Source organism: Mustela erminea, chromosome 12, assembly GCF_009829155.1.
Source record: "Mustela erminea isolate mMusErm1 chromosome 12, mMusErm1.Pri, whole genome shotgun sequence".
Lineage (NCBI taxonomy): Eukaryota > Metazoa > Chordata > Mammalia > Carnivora > Mustelidae > Mustela > Mustela erminea.
In genome coordinates, this window is record NC_045625.1 from 71,848,049 (window position 1) to 71,861,131 (window position 13,083).

General features: G+C 45.2%; 3 protein-coding genes across 6 annotated transcripts in view; all 3 read right to left on the minus strand.

The window, feature by feature from the left end:
• Window positions 1-13,083, minus strand: part of LOC116570493 — a 192,042-nt gene that overhangs the window by 6,602 nt on the left and 172,357 nt on the right. The gene's annotated exons all lie outside the window — the stretch shown is intronic.
• On the minus strand, window positions 632-4,401 carry LOC116570489 (nuclear pore-associated protein 1-like). Its single transcript, XM_032307677.1, has 2 exons — window positions 1,291-4,401; window positions 632-1,204 (listed from the first exon to the last, which is right to left on the minus strand). The coding sequence occupies exon 1, from the start codon at window positions 4,388-4,390 to the stop codon at window positions 2,813-2,815; it is 1,578 nt and encodes a 525-aa protein (XP_032163568.1). The 5' UTR covers window positions 4,391-4,401; the 3' UTR covers window positions 632-1,204; window positions 1,291-2,812.
• On the minus strand, window positions 5,235-6,511 carry LOC116570496 (putative UPF0607 protein FLJ37424). Its single transcript, XM_032307687.1, is given in 2 exon segments — window positions 5,235-5,255; window positions 5,258-6,511. Coding segments are annotated over 2 exon segments (759 nt in total). The 5' UTR covers window positions 5,996-6,511.

Sequence of the window (13,083 nt, forward strand, 5' to 3'; positions counted from 1 at the left end):
GCAGCCTCTGTGTGCTGGTGTTCTTTGTTTTTACAGGGCTAATCTCATAAATGTTGCACTAGACTTAGTGCTGTGCATTTTTAAGCTCGGTTATCATATTTTCCCACGTGTTTACTTCATAAAAGTAGGCACTTTTATGCTCCTGTTAAAATGGGATCTCCTATTTGAATTACAACTAAAACACTATTGCCTAAGGAACTCATTAAGCATGGATATGTATGTATATATCCTATCTCCATCCATCTCTTTGGGTGTCTATCTACTTACCTACCTACCTATCACCTGTGCATCTGTCCTTCCTTAGAGAAGAATAACGGCATGGTTTACAAATTACTTCCTTACCTTATTTTAGCCTTCCAAAAATATTGCAAGGTAAATAGGCCATGGGGAAAAAAAAGCAATGAGTTTGCTGAGACACTTGAAGCTTGGGGCTACCATTTGTCATTGCACAACCAATAAATGGTGCAGGGAATTCAACCCACATCTCTTTCCTCCTCTCTTCCCTCCCTTTGCTGATTCTATGCCAGCTACATTAATCTATAACTGTTTCCAGAGGGTATCAGGTACCCCTCCCTCTGGTCTTTGAGGTGATCCTCCTCATCATCTGGAATGCTTTCCGCTCAGATATTTGATTCATTCACCTCCCTCTAGCCTGTTCAAATTCCACTTAGGGAAACTTATCCTGTCCACTGCCTATAATCTCGATGTTCTTTATTCTCCACAGCATTTGTAACTGGCTAATCTACCAGATAACTTACATACCTGTATTTTTCTCCCCTCCAGCTAAAATGAAGGCTCCACAAAGTCAGGAATCTTGCCTTTATTAAGTTTCATGGAGATCCAGAAAAGTTTAAAAGTTTAGAGTCAGCAAGAATTGGGCACAATTGTAACATGCAATTTGATGCCTTATAGAGATTTAGATCTGAGCTGGGCTGATGATTGAACAGGACCTTTTCTACTGCATTTAAGCAGCAGTGGTAAATTCTAAGTAAACTGAAATTTACAACTACAGTGCAGGCACCCACTTTTACTCCCTTTGTTCCTCTAGGTTCAAATCTGTCCTCTCTGGGTGAAGAGGGAACATATAAGAATGACTGGCCTCAGTCTAAATTAAATAAGAAGGCACATAAGAAAACATTTAAACATGTTTAAAAACTAAAATCATAGAGTGGCTTCCTTTGACACATCAGGGGTTATCCCGCCGCTAATGAGGTCAGAGTTGGGGGAGAGGAGAGCGAAACACAGAGGGAAGAGGGGAGGGCAGTCACCTCATCCCTCTCTCTTTTCAACCTTATTTCCTCCTGGATTGTCACCCCTTACACTCAAAATGCAGATTTCAGGAGTCAGCACTAGCAGCCTGGCTACTTCCACATCCTAGATCCTGATACACGGAAAATTTTACATAGTTAATTCTCGTTCAGCCCATCACCACTCATGTAGGTTAATTCTTTCTCCACTGTTGAGACAAAAAGGCACATGAGCAAAGGCAGATTAATAAGAACAATGTTTTATAGATATAGAAGTATATATTCAATTTGGGAAAGATAAGGGTCCATTGAGGCAAGTAGGTATGGGGAAAGGAACTTTTGCAGACAGCAGACGGCATCCTGTCAGTTGCAGGACGAGGCAAAACTGGCTCAGAGCTTTGGTCAGCCAAGTTAACGTCAAGCCAGTGGAGACACGCACTGTTGATGATGCATGCAGCTTTCTTCTATTCTGGAACTATATCTGGAACTTCTTGAATCTGGTGTAGTTCTTAACTGGGCCCAGGTGCCCCTCACCTTCCAAAATATACACCCCCAAAGGCTGTTTCCTTCTGACTTATAGAAATAGAATAGGTTTAGTTTAACTTGCAGGGGCTGAGCCCCTTTATAGCACAGCAAAGTCCATTTACTGTCACATACAATGTGCAGAGGAATGTATGTCCCATATTTGTTGAGACTCATGTCACAAAAGAAAGAACTTGGTAGTTTCCTATGAAGCCCTGGGCAGTTTATGAAGGTGACTCGGCTACGTCCAGGACACAGGAACAGTAGGCCAGAACCCTCCAAACACATTACTGGTTTCTCCAAAGTCAGAGGAGTACTCTGACTAGGGGCAGGCCTACGTGTTCCGAGCAGAGATTTCTAAAATTTCATGGCACGACCCCCCACATTGCACCATCAGTGCTGTGGTTCGTGGCGCTCCATGTGGTCTGTGTGGGTGGGGGACCTTTAGTGTTCCCAGTCATAGTAGATGTGGTGCTGATTCCCCTAGCACCACCTGTGTCAGTGCCAAGTCTTCTGAGGGTGCTTGCTGATATAAAGGGCCGCCATCATAGCTACGATGTCGTCTTCATCTGTACCACCAGTGTTTGCATCAGGTGTGCCAGAGTTATCCTGGTGTAAAACAGGAATACCAGATTTTCCAGTCTTTGGAATGACGGTGTTCCCTTCCTTTAAACCACCTGTATTCTGGGCAGGTGCACCACAGGTGCTTGGAGGAAAGAGGGAACTGGTAGTGGGTTGAAGCACAGAGTTGGTGTTTGTACTTGGAATTACAACAGTGGTCGTGTGGCCAGGCGAGCCCCCGGTGTTCTGTAAGGGGTAAACACATACGTTTTTTGACACATTTCTCTTCCCTTTTGCAGTGGCTTTTCCACCTAGAGCGGGGTGTTTTTGTTTGGGTGAGCTCTGGGTGCAGGTCTGCCTCATGGGGACACCAGAGGCTGCAATGGTGGGAGCAGCATTGTCCTTTCCCATAGTTGTACTGCCTGTGCTTTCGGCAGGTTGGCCCCTAATGCTTGGATTTTAGGGCAAAACACGCATGTCTTTCAACATATTTCTCTTTTCTGAGGTGGTAGGTCTTTCACTTGAGGGTTTTCTTTGTTTGGGTTGCCCTGGATGCACTTGACAGTGACAGGCACACTATAGCCTCTGATGGTGGGAGCAGCATTGTCCTGTCCCTTAGAGGTACTGCCTGTGCTTTTGGCAGGTCGGCCCCTAGTACCCAGATTTAAGGGCAAAACATACACATCTCTCGATGTATTTCTCTCTTCTGAGGTGGAAGCTCTTTCCCCTGGTTTTCTTTGTTTGGATGAGCCATGGATGCACTTGAAGGTAACACACACACTGCAGCCTCTGATGGTGGGAGCAGTGTTGTCCTTTCCCATAATCGGACCACCCCTGCTTTGGGCAGGTTGGCTTTTGGTGCTTGGATTTAAGGTGGAAGTAGACATGTCTTTTAACTCATTTCTCTTGCCTTTGGTGGTTGGTTTTCCACCTGGAGAAGTTTTTCTTTGTTTGGATGATCCCTGGGTACCCTTAAGGGTACTGGGCCCACTTGCGCCTCCAACAGTTGAAATAGTATTGTGGTTTCCCACTACTGCACCACCCACATTTTGGATGGGTTGGCCCTGGGTACCCGGGTTTAAAGTGGAATTGGAAGCCTGTCCAAATACTGGGACAGGACTTGCCCCTCCTACAGCAGCAGCCATATTGTTTTGAGACACAGCCTGAGTTGTCTGACCAAAAGGAGGAGCGGAAGTGGTGCTGGGTGCCCCCTGCAGCCCTGCCCCATATTTGGATGTTCCGGGTACCTGTGAGCGAGTGGGGCCTGGGATAGAGACCCCAAACCCAAAGCTCCTACCGTCCATGGGGGCTGCAGGTCCTGTTAACACATGTGGGGCTAGAGTAGTAAGTGTAATCAGGGAGCTACTGACCCTGGCACTGAGTATCCCAGCGGCAACTGCACGGCCACTAGCGGTAGATATGCCACTGGGGAGAATACTTGTCTTGGAACAAAAGGCCTTCTGTTTTTTGACAGTGGTGCCAAATGCAGAGGCCGCAATGCCTGCTTGCTTTCTGCCATCTTTGGATGGTTGGGCTATAGAGACAGTTGGGCCTATGGCTTGTGTTGGGGCTACTGGTTTTCCCAACTGGTAGGAATTACCAGGCTGCTTCCCATTTTGGTTCCCAGATATGGGCTGAGAGGTGATTCCTGGGGCAGAGTGGTTAGAAATTGATATTGGTGTGATGGCTGACTTGGCAGGTAAATTGGTGGAGTTATGGGCCACAGCAGTGCTGCTACTGGGTGGTGTGTTGTAGAATGGTAAGTGGTTTGCCTTGGACTGAGGCAGAGAATGAAAGAAAACGGCCTGTGAGGGAAGTGTGGTATCCATTGCATCAGGGTTAGAGCAATGGCTGTAGTTTGCAGAGGTGCTGCCTACTGGAACAGTGATGGTTCCAGAATTCACCAGTAAGCCAGTGGAAATACCAGCACTGGGGAGAACGGCTGTCTGTTGTTGCCCAGCAAGTGTCCCCTGTGTGGGCTGAGGGGTGATATTGGGGCAGGTGGCCATCAATTTTGATGGGATGGAAGAGGCGAGAGTCTTTCCAGGGCACTTTGGCATCCTATTGCAATGGCCCTGGGATAATCAAGGAGAGCTCACCCCGGGACCTGGGGGAGATCTGAAAGTGATACCTTGAGAAGGAGGAGTTGTGTCCATGTCAATGACCTTAGAATTTGATGTATGATCAGATGTCAAATTTGCCGATGCCTTTGCTGTGACAGCAGAAGAAACTGGCTGAGTTGTTATAGCCAGAACAAAAATAATAAGACTATTTGGGGGAGGGATTGGAAGGGGGGGTGGAAAAAGGGGGAGGTGATCTACACACATAGGAGTTGGGGATTCTCCTTTGCAGGAGGGCAGCTGTGATGAGACGGTTGAGGTGTTAGGAGGAGTCGGGGGGTCGGAAGTAGGTGTTGTATTGATGACTGGTTGAAGAGGGTCTTCCTTCTTAAGTGGAATTTCCCCAGGGGGAGGAGAGCCAGTAGGAACAGCCAGAGTGGGAGAGTTTGGAGCTCCAGATGCTGTTCCCTGATCAGTAGTCTCTGTTGGGGAGGTTGGAGGGACAGATGGGATTGGGGGCCTGGCAGATTGGTCAGCCTAGTCGGTGGTAGGACCAGGGACCTGTGATGTGTGAATGGCCGGGGGCAGGGAGTCTGTAGTCTTTGAGGCAAGTAGGGGGGAGGAAGAGGCAGGTTGAGTGGCCCCGTCGTCTGCCAGAATCTCTGCTCTGCCGTCCAAGATCTTCTTCCCCTGCCCCTCGGTATTGTCCAGAATGCCCAGGTTTCTGTCAAAAGCTATACAAGGAAGCTTAGGAGGTGGGGGCAACTCTCCTCTGCCCTATTGTAATGGCATTGCTGATGGCAGAGGCACAAAAAGTGGCATGGATATTTTCCTTTTGGAGGGCCTACTGGTGGCAGATACTGGAAAAGAGTACTCTGATGGCATGCCTGAAGGCTTATCCACCTCTCTGATCTTCCTCAAGAGGTCTGGTGTGCTCTGGCTAGGCTGATGATTTTCAGCCACCACTTCTTGTGTTAATCTCCCCTGCTGCAAGGGGCAGCCTGGGCTTGGGTCGGAGAGCACTGCTGCATCTGTATCAGGCTTCTGAAGAGGAACATCACCAGCAGAGCCCTCTGAGGTGACAACAGGTCTTTCAGAGGGGGAGCTCACCCGAGGTATCTGAGTGTTTCCTCCGAAGCTGTCTCCTGAGGGATTGGGAGGTTGGTCCCCAGGTACAGGGCTGCCTTGATCGGAACTGAGCAGTCCACCGGTCTCCAGGGGCCTGGATGTCAACACTATATCCCCACTACTGTGGGGGACCCTGTTCCCATTACCCTGTCCTCTGGTCTCTACAAAATCTTCCTTTCCTTCTCTGGGCACTTCTTGGACCTTCTCCCCCAACCCCTTTGGGCAGGAAGGGGGGAGGTAACTGGATGGTTTCGGCTTCACAGCCTCAACTGTCTGCTCAGGTAGCGAATGCAAGACAGTGAATTTCTGCCAGGGTGGAGGGATCCTCACAGTTCTCGAGGGTCTGAACATCATGGAAGTATGAGCAGACAGTACAGGTTTTTCAGAGGGCCCCTCAAGTTCACTGAGGGGAACTCTTCTTTTGTTCAAATTGATCAGGAACCACACTGGATTCTGATCTCAGAAGACAGGGGTCATGGACCATCAGTTGTGAGCATTGTATGATCCCACAATTGTAATTCAGCCTTGCAGACCCAATTTGGTCTTTGGTCTACTTTGAAGGATCCAGATATGTAAGATTATATTTAAAGATGTTATGTAAATATATAAAGATTATATTCCAGATAAATTGTTATCTACCTGAAAGGAATGCACCCGTGGATTATTCCATATAGATTAGAAGTTGGTAATGTCTAGAAAGCAAATACATCATTTATTCAAGCTAATAGTGGAGCAATGTAATGGATTAAAGTCAGATCAATACAGTTTGGTCATTGTGAGTATGCCAGCCAGGTTCCCTCCACATCGTTGGCACATACATGTAATTCTAGACGTTCTCATGCACAAGAGGGGAGACATACTCTTGGGATTCTGGCAAGGGGAACATGTATTACTGTCTAGGAGCTGGAAGCTTCAGCATGCTGAGAAAGATTTCAAAAAAAAACTTATCTTACACATGGCTTTACCTAGTTTGAATCTCGTTTCTTTGGCTTACTTAATTTTCTTTTTAAGATTTTATTTATTTACATGTCAGAGAGAGTGAGAGAGAGAGAGAGCGCGCACAAGCAGGGGGAGCAGCAGGCAGAGGGAGAAGCAGCCTTGCACTGAGCCCCATGCTGGGGCTCCATCCCAGGACCTAGGGATTATGACCTGAGCTGAAGGTAGATGCCTAACTGGCTGAGCCACCCAGGCGCCCCTTCAACGTCCTTCACTGAAGTGTTTCTCTCTCATGGGGCTGATGTTGCACATTACAAATATAATATGCAAAAGTTTCAGAACCAAGAATCATACTGATCAGTAAAAAAAAAAAAAAATGTATATACATATTAAAGTTTTGTATATATGTTTATTTGTTATATTTAAAATAGCTGTGGACATGATTCATATGTTACAAAATTAGTTTTAGAGCTCTGTTGGTGGACTTCTGTCCAAATTTGGACTTCTGTCCTTAACAAACTTTGAGGTTGGTAGGACACAGACCCACATTCTGCTTGAAAAAAAGGACAAATATTATAAGGCCTTTCTAAACTCTCTAGGAGGAGAAATGATTTCCAGCTTTGACATTTAGCCATAATTCCTTGATATCATTTGAGAAGAGTTCAGTAAGGAACAATTTCTTGATTTTTTTTTTTTTAACAGAGATAGCAAGTTTGTACAAATTTTGGGCAAAGATTTCTTATAGGAACTCTTAAAAAGGTGGTCAGATCTGACATATTTGAAAACAATAAATTACAGTCATATTATTTCCATCTCTTTTTTTCCCCAAAGGAGGAAGAATTAAACATGATGAGTGTTAGGATTTCAGGACAATAAAAGGAAATTTGAACAAGGATATCCCAGAAAAATCTACCTCTTCATTTTTCTTGTCAAATGGGAATAGGGACAAGGTGCTTTTTTTGAAATATACACCATTCTCTTACTTGTGTTAGAGTCCATAATCAAAGGAGCGAGACTGATACAAAGCGAAGGTCAAGCAAAGCTTTATTTCACGCCAAGCATCGAGAATCATACTGACCAGTCAGGGCTATCTCTTGCAAAGAGGAGACCCCTCCCAGCCTCACAGACTAACTTTTATAGAGGTAGTTTAGCCGGGCTATACACATGTGGCCAATGAGATGGCAATACACAGGGAAAACTGCACAGTCATGTTAGGTCACACGCAGGCGACCAATTGAATTACGATTCACCGTAGTAGATATATGCATGCCCCACTGATTGGCTGTCTCTACCTGGCCTGACCCACCCTTGTATCTGGGCATTGCAAGTAAGTTCCTCTGGGAGGGGCAGGGTCAATCTAAGTTTACTGCATAAACAACAAAATGGCTGCCTCTGATTAAGTAGGCCCTTACATTACAGCCCTTACATTACAGCATATTTAGGCCATTTGGCCTATAGTATCTTCTGTCAGAGAGGCTGACTCAAACTCAATAATGCATTATTCAATAATCCCCAAATTACATCAATATAAAATGAATGTAAACAATTAAACCTTCAAATGATCTTGGGGGTAACTGTAGCACTCATATTCCTGAAATTAGTGAAACTAAACTGCATAAAAAGTTTGGGGACAAGCTAACACACACACACACACACACACACACACACACCCTTTGACAAAACAATCCAGTATTTTTCATTCTCCTTTTATTTCAGTCTTTCATAAAATATTGACCCCAGTTCTTCTTACTCTACCTAAAATACTGTGTTCTGTACATCAGTACCTTAATAGGTGTACAAATTATTTCTCAGTGAGTTGCAGCCCTATAACAAATGCCATAGACCGGGTGGTTTAAATGACACACATATATTTTTCATAGTTCAGGAGGACGGGAATTCCAAGGTCAAGGCACAGCAGACTCCGTGTCTGTTGAGACCTTCCTCCTGGTTCATAGGCAGGTTCCTCTTCTCCCTACAACCTGATGTGGCAGAAAAAGTGGGTGAGAGGTTTCTGGGGTCTCTATTCTAAGGACACTAAACTCATTTATGAGGACCCCACCCCATGACCTAATCACCTAAAAAAGTCCCCATCCCCTAATACCATCACATTAGGATTAGGGTTTCATCATATGAATTTGGGAAGTAGCACAAACATACAGTTCATAAACTCCCCAAAGGCCGGGATAGGTTACAGGCTGCTAAGTAAGCTGTTGATCCCCTCCTCTGGTGGCAGGGTGGGACCCAGGAGTGTCACAGCCTTCCTGCAGAATGTAGTCTTGAAGATCCTCACCTGATTGCCCTTGTGGGCCTTGTATATCCTTTCCTAGGAGTGTCTTGCCAAGAAAAGGGGTTGAGAAGCTCCACCCTATATTATCATCCCCACGTATATTTGAAAATCAACTACCTGTGACAGTTTTTCCATGTTCCTTTTTGTCAGGTTTAAATAATCCCAGTATTTCCCTCCACTCTTCCTCTGTCTTCTTTTCTAAACTCTTTTATCTTCACGGCAGCTGTCCTCTGAACTGCCTCCTAACTTCTCACGTCTTTCTTAAACTGGGATGCCCTTTATTTGACACCCCTGGCCTAGCATTATTAACTTGGTCATCTGTGAAAGGTAGGACAGCCTTCACCCTGGCCCAGCAGAGTCTCCTTTCGGTTCTGCAGGAACAGGTCACCTGCCTGGAAGATCAGACCTGCCCAGAGGCACCGCTCCTTCCTCATCCTGACATGCAGTCTCAGCCACATTTTCATTTAATCAATAGTGACTTTTGGAAGCCAAGAGACACAAACACCTGTTAAGTCCTGGTCTCTGTCCTTAAGGACCTCATGGTGCTGTTCTAGGGGAAAGCCCTGTGCAAGCTGAGAGTTACACAAGGACACAGGACAGGTATCCTGCCACATCTGTGAATTGCCAGGTAATCTCTGGAACAGAGGAACAAAGTGACAGGTACTGTGAGTCACAAATGCTCACACACACCATGCTCCCTAGAAAGGCAACTCTGCATGTCTAATCTCTGCGATTATCTGATACAAATTCATGACTCTTTGAGAAGTTAGTTGAAGAACGGCTTTTCTCTTTTAAAAGGGAATGTGTTGGCTCAATATCCTTTTGTACATTTATGTGCCTTGAGTTAAAACTTCTCTCAGAACCTGGTAGAAGTTTCTTCAAAATTTAAAGGAACAAGACCTGAAAGGTATATATATATATATAATCTCACCAAAAATAACCTCCACTGAGGATCAGTAGGGGAGGTTCACAGCACTTCTCCTCCTACACTAACAGCAAGTGTAAGTGATTTGCTACTTTTTCAAGAAGTTTACTGGAAGCAACCTCACAATCACCCCATGATGTAAGCAGCTCAGGTATTAGTGTGTCTCTATTATGAAAGAACAAAACTGAAGCTCAGAGAGGGTGATTTCTCTAAATCACTTTGTTGTAACTCGTAGAGCACTAATAATGAAATCCCCAATGTTCTCAACACCTCTATTTTAAATAATAAGTGATATCCTAAAAAGCCATCTTAGTCCTAAAATTAAAGCAGCCGTGTGGCTGAGAGTATCCACTTTGTCTATTCAATGCTGGCAAATTTGTGATTAAAAAAAAAAAATTCTTTTTGTTATTCTATCACCCCTTTAGGTACGTTTTCCTTTTCACTCTTGGCACCAGTGTCTTGATAGGTTTTCTCCACTGGCCTCTGAAAACCTGCTTTCAAGAACCATATTATGTATGACTCTCAGTAAGAGTGTAAGGTGTAAGTGAGTAACAAAAGCTTAAAATGGCATCCTTTGCAGGAATACATCTCACACAGTTTACAGACATCTAACCCTTAAGCCTTATACTAAAGCCTTCACACGAACATCTCAGGCAGCCATCCTGAGGTGGCAGAGATGGCTTTTGGTAGAGCGAGATGTACTCACAATGTTAGGGTCCATAATCAAAGGAGCAAGACTGATACAAAGCGAAGGTCAAGCAAAGCTTTATTTCACGCCAAGCATCGAGAATCATACTGACTGGTCAGGGCCATCTCTTGCAAAGAGGAGACCCTTCCCAGCCTCACAGACTAACTTTTATAGAAGTAGTTTAGCCGAGCTATACACAGGTGGCCAATGAGATTGCAATACGCAGAGAACACTGCACAGTCATGCTAAGCCTGCCACTCACAGAAAAAAACTGCTAGGTAACACATGGGTGGCCCATTGAATTTCAATTTACCCCCTAGTAGATATATGCGTGCCCTACTGATTGGATGTCTTCACCTGGCCTGACCTGCCCTTGTATTTAGGCTTTGCAAGTAAGTTCCTCTGGGAGGGGCGGGGTCAATCTAAGTTTACTGCATAGGGTCAATCTAAGTTTACTGCAACAAAATGGCTCCCTCTGATTAAGTAGGGCCTTACATTCCCCCCCCCCCTTTTTTGGAGATTAGTCAAACCCTTGACTTTTCGGCCAGTTCTATGTTCTCTGGTTGTAAGGGGTTATATTGAGCATGTAAGTCTAACATTTTTATCGCTCTAGTTTTCTTTTGTACAAATGACACTAGTGCACAGTTGGCTGATGAGTTAGCCATTTAGCACTTTGTATAACCTTTTTCATTTTTTTCCTAATTTCCTTCATCTAATTTCCTACCTATACTTTACATAAACAGGTAACAATAGTAGCAACAATAAACTCACAGTTTTTTTAGTCTTAGCTTTAGTCCATGGTCAGCGGGTTCTGTTGGCTGCAGCTTCCATCTGTGGGGGACGTCCTTACTTTTGGCTCCTTTGATGTGACCCGCGTGAACCCAGGCCCTAATGCCTTCTACATTTATTGCTGTGGGGGTGGTCAAGATAAAAGTAAATGGTCCCTCTCAGAGAAGCTCCAAGTTCTCCACTTGATAGCGATGTATCCAATCCAAGTCCTTGGGTTAGTAAGGATTTGGTTCCACCTCCATCTCCATCCCAGTGTGGGCAGTCTGGATCCCGGCATGGGCTTTTTTTTTTAAGACAGACTGTAATGCCTGCAGTGACTGGAGTCATTTCTGCTAGGGCAACCTCCTGTAGCTGAGGACAGAGTGTGGGGGGGGAGGGGTCTCCCAAACATTATTTCAAATGGAGTCACCTTGTTTAAATAGGGTGTACATTGTGCCCTGAGGAGGGTGAAAAGACGGAGATCCACCCATCCACTGCTAGTCTCCAGAATTAGCTTTGTAAAGGTCTCTTTAAGAGTCTGGTTCCTTCTCTCTACTTGTCCAGAACTCTGGGGCCGGTAGGCAAAATATAGTTTCGAATTAGTGCCCACGGCCTTGGCCAATGTCTGTGAGACTGAGCTCACAAATGCAGGGCCATTGTCTGACCCAATTGCGAGAGGCAGCCCAAACCTAGGAATTATTTCTTCTACTAGCCTTTTTGCCTACCACTCCTGCCGTCTCATGTTTGGTGGAAAAAGCCTCTACCCAGCCTGAAAAGGTTAGTTTTTGGAAAACTAACATATACTTGTGCCCATATTTTCCAGGTTTCATTTCTGTAAAATCTATTTCCCCATAAATTCCTGGTTCCTTACCTCTTTCTCTTTTCCCTCTTCCCATTCTAGTTCCTCCCACATTAACTGCCTGGCATCGAGCACATCTATCAACTATATCCTGACCATACACCCTAATTTAGAAACCTGGAATTGCTTGCCTTTAAGTTCCTTGAGTTTGCGTGACCCCAAATGAGTACCCTGATGTATCTGGTCTACTAACTTCTTACCTAGTCTTTGAGGAAGAATTATTTTTCCTGCCTTAGTCTTAGCCCAGTCCCCTTCATAGTCCAATTTAACCCATTTCTGTAAATACTTCAAATTTTCTTCTGAATAGTTCGGTTTTTCTGGTAGGGCTGGATCCGGGAGTGTAACCAGTTCTTGCACTGTTTCTCTGGCTGCTTGCTTTGCAGCTTGATCTGCTAAGTGGTTTCCTTTTAAAATCAGATCAGTCCCCTTTTGGTGTCCCAGGCAGTGCATAACAGCCACCTCTTTTGGGTCCCAAATAGCCTAGAGGAGCCAATATTTCTCCTCTGCTTTTAATTCCTTTTTCTTCTGTTGTTAATAGGCCCCTTTTTTTTTATAAATAGCCTCATGTATATGGAGAGTAGCAAAGGCATACCTGATGTCCGTATAGATGTTGGCGGTTTTACATTTGGCCATCTGCAGCACCTTGGTGAGTGCAATCAGTTCCACTTTTTGTGCTGAAGTTCCATGTGGAAGGGCTGCTGTGCAGAGTTCCTGCTCAGGAGAAACTATTGCAGCCCCCGCATACCTCTTTCCATCGACCATGTAGCTACTCCCATCTGTGAAAAGAGTCATCTCAGCATCCGGGAGAGGAGTGTCTCTGAGATACAGCCTTATTCCTGTGACTTGGGATAGGACCTCCTCACAATTGTGTGGATGGTCAGCCAGCTCCTCTGGCATCAGTGTGGCTGGATTTAGCACCACCAGGAGCTGGAAGGTCACTCTTGGTTCATTGAGGAGGAGGGCCTGATACCCTGTCACTTGGGTGTTCATCATCCATTAGTCAGGTGGAGTCCGGAGAAGGCCCTCAATAGCGTGGGTGGTGGTCAAGATGAGACTTTGACCCAAAGTCAATTTACTTGCATCCTTGACCAGGAGGGCCGTT